General features: G+C 36.2%; 2 protein-coding genes across 3 annotated transcripts in view; one reads left to right on the top strand and one right to left on the bottom strand.

Annotated features, from left to right (window-relative positions):
- Window positions 1-7,479, bottom strand: part of LOC111469599 (cyclin-C1-1-like) — a 14,564-nt gene extending 7,085 nt beyond the window's left edge. Inside the window, exons 1-4 of one of the 2 annotated variants that reach the window (XM_023114920.1) lie at window positions 7,278-7,479; window positions 7,067-7,173; window positions 3,645-3,684; window positions 1,615-1,659 (exon numbers count right to left, since the gene is read on the bottom strand). In XM_023114920.1, coding sequence (XP_022970688.1) covers window positions 1,615-1,659; window positions 3,645-3,684; window positions 7,067-7,173; window positions 7,278-7,309 — 224 coding nt within the window. In that variant the 5' untranslated portion in view covers window positions 7,310-7,479. Of the gene's footprint in view, window positions 1-1,614; window positions 1,660-3,644; window positions 3,685-5,167; window positions 5,187-7,066; window positions 7,174-7,277 lie in introns of those variants that run through there. The other variant, XM_023114921.1, reaches the window with a different exon arrangement.
- Window positions 7,480-8,153: 674 nt separating this feature from the next.
- On the top strand, window positions 8,154-12,193 carry LOC111469600 (small nuclear ribonucleoprotein SmD1b-like). The gene is made up of 5 exons (XM_023114922.1): window positions 8,154-8,518; window positions 8,798-8,912; window positions 9,036-9,112; window positions 11,642-11,833; window positions 11,916-12,193. Exons 2-5 carry the CDS (start codon window positions 8,899-8,901, stop codon window positions 11,975-11,977), a joined length of 345 nt encoding a protein of 114 aa, XP_022970690.1. The 5' UTR covers window positions 8,154-8,518; window positions 8,798-8,898; the 3' UTR covers window positions 11,978-12,193.
- Window positions 12,194-14,242: the final 2,049 nt, after the last annotated feature.

Genomic DNA, 14,242 nt, shown 5'->3' with positions numbered 1-14,242 from the left:
TTTTTTTTTTTTTTTTTTTTTTTTTTTTTTTTTTTTTTTTTTTTTTTTTTTTTTTTTTTTTTTTTTTTTTTTTTTTTTTTTTTTGTGAGTTTTATAAGAAAGGAATTCTAAACAAATTCCTGAATGAGACCTCTGACTGTCTCGTGCCCAAGAAGAAAAATTGGGCAAGGGTGAAGAATTTTAGACCTATTAGTATAGTGATCAGTGTCTATTAGTGTTGACACAAGTTTCTCTCTATGTTCAACGAATCTAAGGTATTCTCCTCCGATTTGAAGGTCAATATTCATTGGCTTCAATGTCCCTTTTATTATGATCTAATGCGATCAAAGCTCCTGTTGGATCTATGGTTGGAATTTGAGATTCTTAAAGGATAAGTTTCTTCCGTGAGCTGCCAGCTTTGATTTTGCTAGTTTGAAAGCTTCTTCATTGTGTTCTCAATCCAAGTGCTTTTCTTCGTTAGGTATTGATCTTAATTTTGTTTTTCCTTTGTGATGAGCTTTATGCTCTTATTTTCACTCCCAGGTAAGTTTGAGCATTACTCTTTTTATTTCATCAATGAGAAGTTTTCTACTTCGTTAAAACAAAATAAGGAGATTCTGCCTAAGACAATATCCAAGTTCCAAAGGGCCTTTATAGATGTAGACAAATTTTGGACTAGGCTATTATTGTCAACAAGGCCATTGAGGATTATGGAAGTTGTAAGCATGAAGAATTGATCTTTAAGGTTGATTTTGAAAAAACTTATGACCATGTGGATCGGGATTTTTTGGAAGAAAATTTTTGGCAACAAATGGAGATCTTGGATCTCGAGATGTATCAAGTCCATAGAGGTAGATTTGTGCATCGAGGAGTTTGAGACAAGGTAATCCTCTCTCTTACCCGTTTTTTCAAGTGGAAGATATTTTGAGTAGTTTGGTTTCAAGGGTAGAGAACAACCTTCCTCAAGAATTTCGGGCAGGAAGAGATAAGCTTCTCTTATCCTATCTCTTGTTAGCTAACAACATAATCTTTTCTATGCAGGTAAGGACGAGGCTTTTTATTAATCTCATCCTCATTCTGTCTACTTTTTTATTGATCTTTGATCTGATAGTTTGGCTCCTTTTTGGGGCTGTCTTTTTGTTTTCCTTTACATTCTTCTATTCCTTCTCAATGAAAGCATGAATTCAAATGTAAAAGAGTTAAATAGTTTTGTTTCTTAGCGTAGATTCAACTACAAAGAAGGAAAGACCCCTAGTGCCGTGTAGCAACAATTGCATGAGCAAGACTCACAGATTTCACATGTTGATGGCGATGTAATATTTAGATTAACAAATTCTGTATGCTTTATTTTCATGACTCTACTCAAACAAAATGTTAAGGATAGATATTGAAGGACAAGATCGGCTCTCTTTCCTCATCTTGGAAGAGATATTGACTCTTGCATGAAATATGAGTATCATTTAGAATAATAAAATAGTTCATCCATCTGTCATCTCAGCTATGTAAACATTAAAACCTCAGCGTACTTGAGACCATTTCTGATTACAAAATTCGAGATTGATCTCAAACTAAAACAACAGATAAGAGTCAATGGGTTGATGAATTTTTCCATTCTGCGACAGAATTCTACTATACCTGGTATAAACACGTCTCATATATGTAATAGCAGTTGCAATAACCCTGGAAAAACGATTAAACACAAAAACAATAACTTATCAAAGGAAACAATTTAGAAAATTAAGCCAAGTGAATTTCCATTGGAAAACATGAACTAGTTTATGACAAAAGCTAAAATAACGATGACGATGTGTTTCTCATTGAAAATAGAGAAAGAAAGACTTACATATGTTTATGTATGAATCAAGTTGAATAGTATTAAATATCAATGTGTACAAAACAAAAGGGCAAATTCAAGAGCACCTCTTCCCTGCAGCTAATCATTGCACCACTTCCCTCCAGCTAATCACTCCCCCAGTAGCCTTCCTTCCACCCCTTTTTACTATCTTATTAAAAAAAAATAGTAACCAATTCCCTAGATTCTCTTGCCCTCATAACTACTACTCAGATTCCTTACATAAAAGATATTTCTGGAGGACAAAAAGGGGCCACACATTTTATCAAAAAAAAGGACAATGAAATCATTCAGTATGATTCTTGACACTACTTAAGCAACATAAAACACCGACTAGAAGACATGTTGGAATGAGCATGTCTTTTCTAGTCACATTGTAGTTTGTTTGATGGTTCCATAACCATGGGTTCCAATGTACGTCATCTATGGACCAACTAAACCAATGACCCAGTGAGACACCCTTTGATGAATCTCCAGCCATGGCAGCTAATAAGTTCTCCACCAACAAATTTTGATTTTGTCCTCATCAAAGTAGTTATTATTTCTATAAAAAGACCCTACTTCTTCTCATTCTCCCTCATGTTGTGAGGATAAGTTAGATGTTGAATCAATTGTCAGCATGAACAGTGTGGAGTCTACCTTGCTGCCCATAGAAAACAAGAGTGATGATATTGTAGTTGAGGACTCTTATTTTGAAGATCTATTCTTCATTTCAAGAATGTGACAATGAGTTTACTCAAGCTCATAGCCTTGAGTCTTGAGAAATTTCTCCCATAAATTCGGATGGAAATAATGTTCAAGCATAGTTTTACAGCTCCTTCTCCAAGCCTTTTTTTCATTAGCTTCTCCGCAGCTTTCATCGCTGTTTTTCTCCTAATTTGGTTGGGGTTTTGGCTTTTCTTGTTTTTTAACTCCATTGTTGTTTGTTCACTCTATCCTCGAAGGTTCTTTAAAGTTTGTTCTAGGTTTATTCTGCTGGAGCTGGTTTGTCTATTGCTTCTTGGTCTTTTGACCTTGTCTAATGAGCGTCCCTAGTGATTTGGTGGCATCTCTTTCAAGTTTTTGTTGGCCTTTTGTGCACATTTCAGTGGGCAGCTTCTGTGTGGGGCTTTTTTCCGAAGGATCTTTAGTTGTTTTGTGAGCTTAATTTCTTGTTTTTTGTGGGAGTTTCCTTTTCTGTCTCTTACTCGTAATTGGGTTGCTCTTGTGTTCCTTTTGCTTTTGTTTGGTTCTTGGTACATTCACTCCCAAATCTTGTACAAGCATTAGTTTCTTTTCATTTATTCAATGAAAAATTACATTTCTTGTTTAAAAACAAATGGCAAGAATACCTACTACTTACAATATTGACTAAATACACTCTTCTGACAAACCTTACTAAAGGGGCCAACATTTCTCCTAATTACAAAATATACCCTCTGATACACAATTATCTAACCAGATTAATTCCCTTGTGCACTCCTTGTAAACGTAAAGTTATGAAGGTTTTGCCTATCCTATCACATTTCATTGATAGAATAAGTAAAGATATAGAGGAGAAAATCCTCAAACCCGAGAAAGGAACTTATAGAAAAGACTTCCAGGTCATCCATGGTACAGAAATACAAAGAATTTGTTTTCTTTGTTCCTACAACTTAGCAGTAATACAAGAACTTCGAAAAGGAAACCACTGTTGAGTCCATAAAAGAAAAAACAAATAACTCAACATGAATTCATGCATTTTCAAGAAATAATTTCCATGCAATTCTGGACAATATCTTACAAAATTGTGAAACATAATGATATAATATAGAAATAACCAAACCATGACTACCTTTGTCTAACTTTCACATGTTGAGCCAACTTCAGTATATCTGAAACAAAAGGAAAACAAGAATCAGAGAACAACCTATTCTCTTACTTTTTAAAACAATCTTTGATTTTCATTCATAAAGATAGAAAAATGTACCATACGAATTTAGGAAGACAAAGAAAAACCAAACTAATAAGAAAATATCTACGAGAAAAGCTTGGTCACTTTCTCCTCCAAAAGTTCTCTTGAGGTTCTTCTTTTTGCCTTTTGTGTAACCCTTTCAAATTCTTTGTATCATAGTGATAGACCCAATTATGCGGCTCTAAATCTAAATAGAACTATGTTTTGGTCCAATACCGCATGCTCTCAAAGAATTTCCTCTAAAATTTTGGTGTTCTATTTACATATTTTTGGACATAAATTACCGTAGGCTAGGATAAGACTAGATTGGTAAAATCTTGACCCTGTGAGTGAAATATAAGACTGTTGCATGCAATTTGTGGGTGCCAAAATTTTGTAGTACCGGTTTTTCGTTACCAGCCCCCATAAACAATCCCATACTCGTATTTGAATTCATTTTTTTCATGATAAGAAACTGAACTTGAATGGAGAAACGTGAAAAAATATACGAGGGTATACAAAAAGCCCAGCAGAACTACAAAAATGGGCTCCAATTCAACAAAATTAAACCAAGATCATAACTGCAAAAAGGACTAGTGATGGACGCCTATAAGGAGACATTAAGCCTCACCACCTCCAAATCCCCAGCACGAGATCGCACCACATCTCTAAAATTTCTATTATTCCTCTAGAACCAAACTCCTCACATGGTAGCAAAGGAACTAACATGACACAGATCTATGCCCTTTGAAGAAAAGGTAAATCCAATAGCACCTCCTCAATCATAACGGTAACAATCACCATTCCACATCCAACACAAGCCAAAAAATTCCAGCTATCGAACCTAGAGAGATTAAACAATCTAACACCACCACAATAAATGATGAAGATCCTATACTTGATGCTTGTAAAGAATGCATCATTGCAAGAAAAATAATGAAAGAAGGATGTTTTAGACACGATCCATAGTGTTGAATCTCCCACATAAAACCTATCAAAAAAAAAATAATAATAAATAAAATAAAATAAATTGCTAAAGATTTTAACCTTCCGAGTAGAAAGCTGAGGGGGTATGAGGTGAGGAAAGGACCAATAACAGAAGAAAAAACTGCAACAGAAACCCCAAAGAGAAGAATCCTCATATATGATGGGTATTTCCTCTGATCATAATACTAGAAAGAATGCAGCAACATATTTGAAGACTTGTAGTTCAAAATAATAGTAAGATTTGAGTTGAGATCAACAGTTCTTGTAAAATCTTTCATCCAAAAACCTTTTCCTTCCATCGGCAATTTAATATAAAAATTCTTCAATTTCAATCCCAAAAACAAAAAGATATTTCATTCTTTGACCCATCAACTCTTGTAAAAATCCATGAAAGCATTCATCATAATCAAAATACAAAATCAGGCTAGAAAATCTACTCAAATTCTTCCCGAGTCCTCAGAATCTTTTCTTTTTTTGACGAGAAATAAAACTTTTCATTGAATTAATGAAAAAGAGACTTATGCTCAAATGATACAAACTCCATAAACGGAATCGTTGGGATCAAAACAGCAAGTCCGGATTTTCATTGTATTATTGAAAAAATTTTCCTTTCCCATGCATCCTCTAACTACCTGTCAAATCAATCCAAAAGAATACCTTAGGTCTTTCTGACCCAGTCCAGTACAAGGTAAAATTACTTGCTTGCCAAGCTAAATGAGTACGGAGCACCTTCGCCCACCCTAGTGATACCCGATGCCCCATTTAGGAAAAGAAGGAACCTTCCCTTGTGAAAAGGTACCCCTCCTCCTCCTGTGATAGGGCGAGAAATCTTCTTTCAACACATATTCCGCAATCATGGACCAAGCTCGTTGTTGAAGACTACCAGCCGAAAGACACCTGTTGAGTGCGGTCTCAAATTTGGTGCTTGAAAAGGGCAGTGTTCTGTACGGAAAACCTAATCTAAGGACCCAATCAGGCTTCCTCACCACTCTCGTGGAGGTCGAATCATATGCATTTATTGGGTTGCATGTCTATGTTTTGCACATATTGTAGTCAAATCTTATTCACCACAATACCAACCATGTTCTCTCGTCTCTTCTTGGGAAAAGGGTAGTCTAATCGATATCCTCTTGTACTTCGATGTGCATTGTTGAATATTCAGTAACAAGAGCTTTCTAGTCTTTATTACCAGCAGCCATCATAAGCCAACTAGTTGCTCCAATACCAAAATGGTGTACCCTAAACAACAAAGGAGAGAAGTCTCCAAAAAATCTAATCCAAAATAATTTATTATGATTCGAAGTAAGTTAAAGAGGTGGCACATCTAAAAAAGAAAAGAAAACAAATCAAGAGGAAAATAAAGAGGTTGGCGCATCAATTCTCTTGCTCTACCAATTTTCCCTTTGAATAATTCGGAGAAACCATATTGGATCGAAGGATCTTTTCCCAGTGGAATCCAGTGAATTATATAATTGCGCTCCTACTTTGGTAAATTTCGATCTATAACTCACAAGCTGAGGAAAGCTTCAAAAGTAGTGTGAATTGAAGCTCAAATCCAAAAGACCATGTAAGGTAAATCCAAAAAAGTGGTTTCTTGCCCTCTATGCACATAAGAGCATAATGTGGAAAAAGAGGAAGGTCGAATTTACTTTGGATTGTGTCATATGTTATTAATGCCACCCAAAAGGAGATCTCGACATTAATATTTTCACTTTCTTTCAATATCCATTCTTCCAAATCCATTTACTTAAGCTAGAGCCAAGCTTCAAAGCATTTTGACAAATCCCAAAGCCAAGATGTCTACTTACATTTATCATCACATGGTTGAATCCAAGACCATTTGTGGGGTTCCAAACTTGACTAATAAAAAGGTCTTCAGTGTTGAGGATTGCATAAAGCCTGGGGGTGTAATTGAAATATAATCATTTTGCATTCATCTATTTTCCCTCTAGATTTCTTCTGGGTAAGTTGGCAGCCACCACGCTTCTCCACAAAGCCTCCTTTTCTGTGACAGAACTCCAAAGCCATTTGTTTACAGATGAGATGAAGGAAACATTAAAAATCTCTCTTGTTGCCCACTCCTTTTCGCATTGGGTAAGTAACAGGCTGAAGGAAGATGGGACATTGCCTAGGATCGCTTGCATATTGTCGATAACGTTAGTCCAAAGAACTATCCTACTTTGAAATTAAGAGAAATTTATTGTGTGTTCTAATTAAACTAAGAGAACAGGGGGGGACGGTGGTAACCAATACGAGATCAAAAATCCGTTAATAAACAAAATAAAAAAAAAAAAAAATGAAGAAGAAGAGGAGGAAGATGCGAAAAGGGTAATTACAATTGGCCATGTGCATCTTAATGAGCTTGAAGTCCTCAAGAGTAATGCCCCTATCTTTATCGAGCGATTGCACCACATCGACCTCCTCTTGGTCCATGAGTTGTTTGCTGTAGGATACATCGGTATAAAGAAATAAAGAACAAGAAAACTGGTACAAGATGTATAAAAGAAAAGAATCGGTTTAGCGCGAGGGCATTCTATAGGAGCTTACTAGTGCGATGAAGTCCAGAAATTAGCAGCCATGCTTGAAACAAATTTGCCAAGTTTTGGCTGTCCGCCACCGCAAGGAGTTTTATAGCAGTCGGTGTTCGACGATTGCAGCAACTTCCTGCCGATTTGTTACCGATAGTTGAATTAAAATAATTAATTAAGAATTAAATAGCCGACTTTAATCAACTTTTTTCTCGACCAAATGTTGGGTGAAGGAGGGAGATTCTGTAAACCTAAAGCTTTGAACTTGTATGGTTAAAAAAATCAATTTCATTCAAGGATTAGATTGTTTACCACATTTATATAATTATATTCGTGAATTTAGCTCTACAAGTCTTCCTTATTTAAGCTAGCTAATTATTTATTAATTCTTGGAGAGTATCAAGACTCTTTGGACTTTAAGCACTTGGTATTTTTATTATTGAGCAGTTAAAATTCTATCTCATATATTTATGTAATGTCTTTCTATACTATAATGTTTATTAGACGAAAAAAAAAACTAATAGCATATTAATCTACCTTAAGACATTAACAATAGGGTAATTTTGGGTTAATCCGTGTGTTTTGACGTATATTTATATTAAAATGAGTAGAACTTGAGGCATTTGAATAAATCGAAATAATTAAGATTTTATTGATGATGAAACTATTTTGACTATTCAAGTATAAAAAATAAGATAACTAAATTTGACTTGAGAAGAAGTCTCAATGTCCACATATACAACCAAGTAAAGAGAAAATTGGGTATGTATCATTAAGGTGTTAGTTTTAGTGTCTCACGGCTACAATCAACATCAAGCTCAATACTAGAAAGAAACGCATATGCATTTTTATCTTCGTAATTTTGATGCTAGTTCATCGAAGTTACAAAAAACGCATTTTTTTTACCCTATCAACTTGCTTTACAAACCAATTCGTATCCCGAACTCATTACAAGTTTTCTTCCATGCTTGGAACTTTCTATGTGTTTTATAAAATACAATAATTACAAAGCATTTGAAGTTTATGAACACATAGATGATAAAATCCAAGGAAAAAAAGATTGCAGTTGATTTATAGCCATGGCAATCCAAAGAACATGAAAATATGTCACAAACCCTAGTCGTCTGGGTCCCTCCCTTTCTTTTCAAATTTAACGCCTCCTCTATGCTCCATCTTTCACTACCGCGCAGTGTCGCTGCCGCTTGCATTTCTTGGCTTGTTGTCTCACTCCCTTCGATCTTCTTCCTCTCTTGATCTCAGGTACTCTTATCGGTCTCAATCTCTCTCTCTCTCTCATCACAGTTTCTTCCCCCCCTTCCATTGACGTGTTGGTTGGCGGGAGAAATTTAATTCCTGTTGTTTTTTTCTTCACATGTGGGATTGTTGTTCGGGTTGGTAGATAACAACTTGCGTAGTAGTTGTAGTAGTAGTTGGGCCTTGTTTATCTTTCATAAACTTTTTTTATCCAGATGTAGATGTTAGGGTAGCAACATCAGTTTGCAAATTGGAACTGACGATCATCTATAAAATATCTTGCAGCCACTTGAAAACACTGTTAGCTTGGACTAGCCCGGTCAGTTGATTATTTTCTTCACACTGTGTTCTACCAAAACCCTACATTTCGTGTTTCCTCCGTTATCATGAAGCTCGTTAGGTATGCCATTTTCTTTTATCTCCTTCAATTCTTCTTTGAAGTTTTTTTTCTTGATTTATTCATTGTTCACAACATTGAATGGTTGTTTTGATGTTAAGAAACTTTGTTTTGATGAATGAACAGGTTTTTAATGAAACTCAATAATGAAACTGTCTCAATCGAGCTTAAAAATGGAACTGTGGTCCATGGCACCATCACAGGTTTCCATCTCTCTTCCACTCGCAACATCCTCTGCATAAAACTTAGAATTAATCTGGCGAAACTAACTTAGATTTAATCTGGTGAGACCCTAGTTTTATGATTTTGCAGGCTAAGCATTTTAAAACTTCAAGTCCAATTCTATTTTCTTCATTATATTCAACTATTATCTGAAGTTGTCTAGCATTTCGGTCCAAAGTATAAATGGAATTTGAACTACACTGTCAATTTTGAGTGGTTTATGAAGTAGTATAGCATTCTTAATATCCTTAAACTACATTGATCCCTATTTGTATTGCTGTTAAATTTGATAATAATCATCTTTCACTAAAACCTATTGCATGCAAAAGTAGGGTTACTATTACAAGTCTAAATTAGCTAGCAACCTCTTTTGATCTGAGTGGTAGAGACCGAGAGTCTTGTTGAAGGAGGATTTTGACAGCAACTATGCTACTATGTTGTTTTTTAGGTGAAAAATAAATTTCATTCATCAATGAAATCTAAATAAATCATTGGATACTAGGTGATAAATTAGGGAGGTCAACTACTTCCCTTACTTGATGGGGATTACACAAATATTCTTTGACACTCCACCTCTAGCTAAGAAATAGATATCATTCATTCTGAGCTTGGATATTAACTCATGAAGTAGTAAGTTGTAAAGTTTTTTTGTCATCACATCTATCAGATGAAGCTGTGAGAGCACGTAACTCATGCATACGATCCCTTTGGAGCACTTCAATGGGCGTTACTGGCCTCTCTCATAATCACTTCTCTTAGAGTACTTCCATGGGCGTCACTTGCCTCTCTCGTGCTCTCTCCTCTTAGAGCACTTTCACGGGTGTCGCATGCCTCTTTCTTCTTGGAGCACTTCCACGGGCATCTCTTTCCTCCGGTGTTCTTTCCTCTTAGAGCACGTCCAAGAGTGTTGCTTGACTCTCTGGTGCTCTTTCCTCAGGGAGACATTCCACGGGCATCACTAGCCTCTCTCATGCTCATCTGCTTTCTCCTCTTGGAACACTTCTATGGGTGTTGCTCGCCTCTCTCGTGCTCATTCCTGTTGGAGAACTTCCATAGGTTTTGTTTGTCTCTCTGTTGCTCACTTTTGTTGGGGCACTTCAATAGGTTGCTTGCCTATCTCGTGCTCACTTCTGTTAGAGCACTTCCACGAGTGTCGCTCACCTCTCTCGTGCTCACTGCGATTATTGGCGGTACTGTCATTAATGTCGGTGGCTGATGCGACAGTGGAATACAGTGGCTGTTGGCGTGAGTGGGCAGTAGTGGACTTGATGTGATAGTGGTTTGAGGGCATTCTTGCGGCTTGAAAGCAAAAGCAGAAAGTTGGACTTACGCCTTTGCAATGGTGACCTTGCGGTGGACTGTGATACTCGATTGTGTGAGTTACTGTGATATACTCGGTTGAAAGCAAGAAGTAGTAGCGAATGGTTGGTTACTGTAATGCACAGAAGGTCGGCAACTAAGAAGGCTCTGAATGAAACTTATCATGATGGATTATCAGTGGTTATGAAGGTTTCACCGATTGAGTTAGTGGTTAGTTTTAGGCTCTGATACCATGTTGCAAGTCTAAATTAGCTAGTAACTTCTTTTGATTTGAGCAACAAAGATTGAGAGTCTTATTGTCGGAGGATTTTGATGGAAATTACGCTTTGATACCATTTGCAAGTCGTAATTAGCTTGTTATTGTTTTCGAAGTAACTAAATCTAAATAAATCCCAGGATACTAGGTGATAAATTAGGGAGGTTAACTACTCTTATTTAATGGGATTACACAAATATTCTTCAACACTCCCCCTCAAGCTGAAAAATAGATATCATTCATTCTCAGCTTAGACACTAACTCATGAATTACACAATATCTCTTAAGGCTAATTCTTCAACAATTACTTTAAAGTTTAGTATGTGACTAGTGCACAACTCCCTGACCTATAGAGGCTTCTAGATTTTTCAAAGATATGTTTCACAGAGGAACATTGCAATTGTCTTTACCTCATCTCTCTCCCCCAACCTCTGCCCTTTCACATCGATCATGGATCACCTAGTCTCCATCAAGCTTTCTAGCAAAAGTAGAAAGGACTAACCCTCCCCATTCCTTCATGATTGAAAGAAGGCTCTAGACCATTGAGATTGATGATAGATAGGCTCTCGAGCACAATTGAGCTTACATAATTAACTACTCGGTGAGTTTGCACGTTCTGAGACTCTTGAGGCAATTAGAATATTATAATTTTAGTTGGTTACATCTTCTGTTGGAGGATTTTTTTTCACTTGAGACAACTAGCATCCGTCTATAAACAATATGTTTGCACAAATACTTTTGAAACATATGTTATTTAGATGACTTGCATAGAGAGGGAGACTAACACCAGATCGCACAGCAGCTGCTAAGTTTAGATATTGTAATATTCTATCTCATTGCATGACCGTAAAGTAGATTCTGCACGTATTCTTTTTACTTTATGTTAAGTTCTGGTCAAGTATATCTGACAGGATAATTTTGTTGTATTACTTAGGTGTGGATATTAGCATGAATACACATTTGAAGGCTGTGAAACTTACCCTAAAGGGGAAAAATCCCATTACCATGGATCATTTAAGTGTGAGGGGTAACAGCATCAGATATTATATTCTCCCTGACAGCTTGAATCTCGAGACTTTACTTGTTGAAGAGACAACCAGGGTCAAGCCCAAGAAACCAACTGCAGGTATGCGTTGTTCTTGTATTCTGGCTTGTACATCAATCCCTGCAACTGCTTATGTATTTGTTTTCCTCTTCTGCAACTGTAGGGAAGCCTTTGGGACGGGGGCGTGGACGGGGGCGGGGGCGTGGTCGGGGGCGAGGTCGCTAGACCAGTTGCAGCTTCAATTTTTGGGCCCTGTAGTCTTGCCATGTATTTCTGGAAGTTTATAAAATTAGTGAAGTGGAGAATGACAATACACTGTTTTTTTCTAAACATTGATGAAGCTTTGCTGTGTATTCTTGTGCCTGGTCCGCCCCTACTGTTATTTTACTTTAATGTCATCACAATCATCAAATCCTGGCATGTATTTAGATTGATATCTCATTTTGTACTCGAGTCATTTTTGCCCTCTTTCTTTCACTTATTCCACAAGCACTCTTCGTCGGGTAGTAGGGGCTGTTTGGATCTCTTTCGCATTTCCCTTCTCTACCGCTCGCCTCTTGCCAGACTCGATGCCCAATCGTTCAGATCTGTAGGTGTTTGCTTAGGTCCACACCTCAGGTTTCGCAATTACAATCTCTTTCGCATTTTTTCTTTTTGGATTAGATTGGTCACAGGAAGAGGCTAAATGATAACCTTCAGCCATAAAACTGATGGCGTCAAAGCCTCGGGATCTAGGGAAGTCTATTTGTTGGGGAATGCGAATATGCACAACCGACAACAAAGCTGCCGCCAAGTATGACTTTTCCCTCGAATCATCTTCTATGCCGAAACCACAAATTAGATCCGTTTCTTTCTCAAGACTAGTTAAGAAATCTACGATCTGGTGGGGATTTGAGAGTGATTACCCTTTTGAGATGTGATGTGTGATGACAAGTAGCAAAAGGATACAACTCTTTAGACAATCCTCATTTTCTTCATCATCAGATGCTAATAACTCTTTTGGAATAAGGAATAATTTCATCATAAAACTTGCATTTAATGGCGCAACCCCTAATCTCCAAGTCTCATAAAGAGATGGACAACTGAACAACCTCTATCCTTTTAGATGACTGAACAACATTTTTTGGATCAAAATGTTTTATAAAGTATAGTATGATAAAAAAAGAATTCGAAGAAAAAAAAATGTTATCATAGATGCACTATAATATCAAAACTTTAGTATAAAATACTAATATAAAAAACAATAACTAGTTGAATGGTTACCAAACTAACTATTGGTGTGACCTCTATTTAGCAAGTTTATACCGTCTCATCATTTATCGTAGGTGAAATTGGATTATGTAAAGCTGAACACAATAATGTTAGGCCAAAGCAAGCTTAGGAGCACCAAGTTGAGCTTGAAACTGTAAATGAACTCATTGTTGGAGTGCCTATGAACCGGTTGAATGAAATTGTTGCGTTGTATGGTTAACATGTATTTTATGACTGTGTTATTACATGTGTATGTGATTACTATATAACTATGCATGTTTGGTTTGATATATCATACTTCCATGCATGCAAATCTTATGACCGTGTGTATGACTCTCAGGGTATCATGAATTGAAATGCGTTATAAAGTATGTAAGAAATACAATGATTCTGTATGATAGCATCGCATAGAATGTATGTCATGATAACGTGGAAGTATTGTATGCATCATCCTAATAATGTATGATTTGTATGCGGAGACTCATGCATGTTATATGTACATTAAACATGGATTGCTTCCCCTCATATATTTATATGGATGTATACATATATAAATGATTTTAAGGTGGTCCTATTTCTTTATGTAGTTCCGCTTCGAGAGTGTGAGTAGGCTTATATACAGACATAGAGTTTACGAAAGTAGGGTATTTGCCTAATAGGTCCACGTGCATTTGCGTGAGTCATGTATAGAGGAGTACTATGTATCCAAATCCACTTATAAATAAAAATTTGAACCTAAGTTTATACCTATAATTTTATTTTACGTCCCATAAATACAATTATTACCCGAGAAAGTTGATGCAATTTGTCAAAAAAAAAAAAAACAAAAAAACAAAAAAAAGGTTATACTAAAAAACTGATCAGTAATTATAATATGAAAATCATGTCTTTTTTGGTTGTAGAGATTTATGAGCGAGTGAAAAAAAAAATGTGATTAAAAAATTGGTCTGAAATTTAAAAATAATAAAATTGGGACAAACTCTTACCGTAAATGTAGACAAATGAGGGAAGGGAAGATGTGTGGATTTGATTATTAAAAAAGAAAAGAGAAAAAGCACGGAAGAGAAGGTATCGGATCCAATTTATGTGCATAAATATCTTTTTTTTACAATCCGAACCGACGAGATAGGACAGTCAAATATGTCAGAGTTTGGGATCTTATGCATAAATGACATTAAACAGCTGTTGGCCATAAAGACTCTGCTACACCCTGGCCCCACCTACAAAATCCAAGATCTC

Source organism: Cucurbita maxima, unplaced genomic scaffold (assembly GCF_002738345.1).
Source record: "Cucurbita maxima cultivar Rimu unplaced genomic scaffold, Cmax_1.0 Cma_Scf00041, whole genome shotgun sequence".
NCBI lineage: Eukaryota > Viridiplantae > Streptophyta > Magnoliopsida > Cucurbitales > Cucurbitaceae > Cucurbita > Cucurbita maxima.
The sequence above is the reverse complement of the archived record's forward strand: the minus strand, read 5'-3'. Positions and strand labels throughout refer to the sequence as shown.

What these genes read in the sequence shown, in the direction of transcription:
- LOC111469600 (XM_023114922.1), top strand. An exon ending in GGTCCATGGCACCATCACAG is followed by an intron (nt 9,113 to 11,641) that starts GTTTCCATCTCT and finishes TGTATTACTTAG; the next exon opens with GTGTGGATATTAGCATGAAT. An exon ending in GCCCAAGAAACCAACTGCAG is followed by an intron (nt 11,834 to 11,915) that starts GTATGCGTTGTT and finishes CTGCAACTGTAG; the next exon opens with GGAAGCCTTTGGGACGGGGG.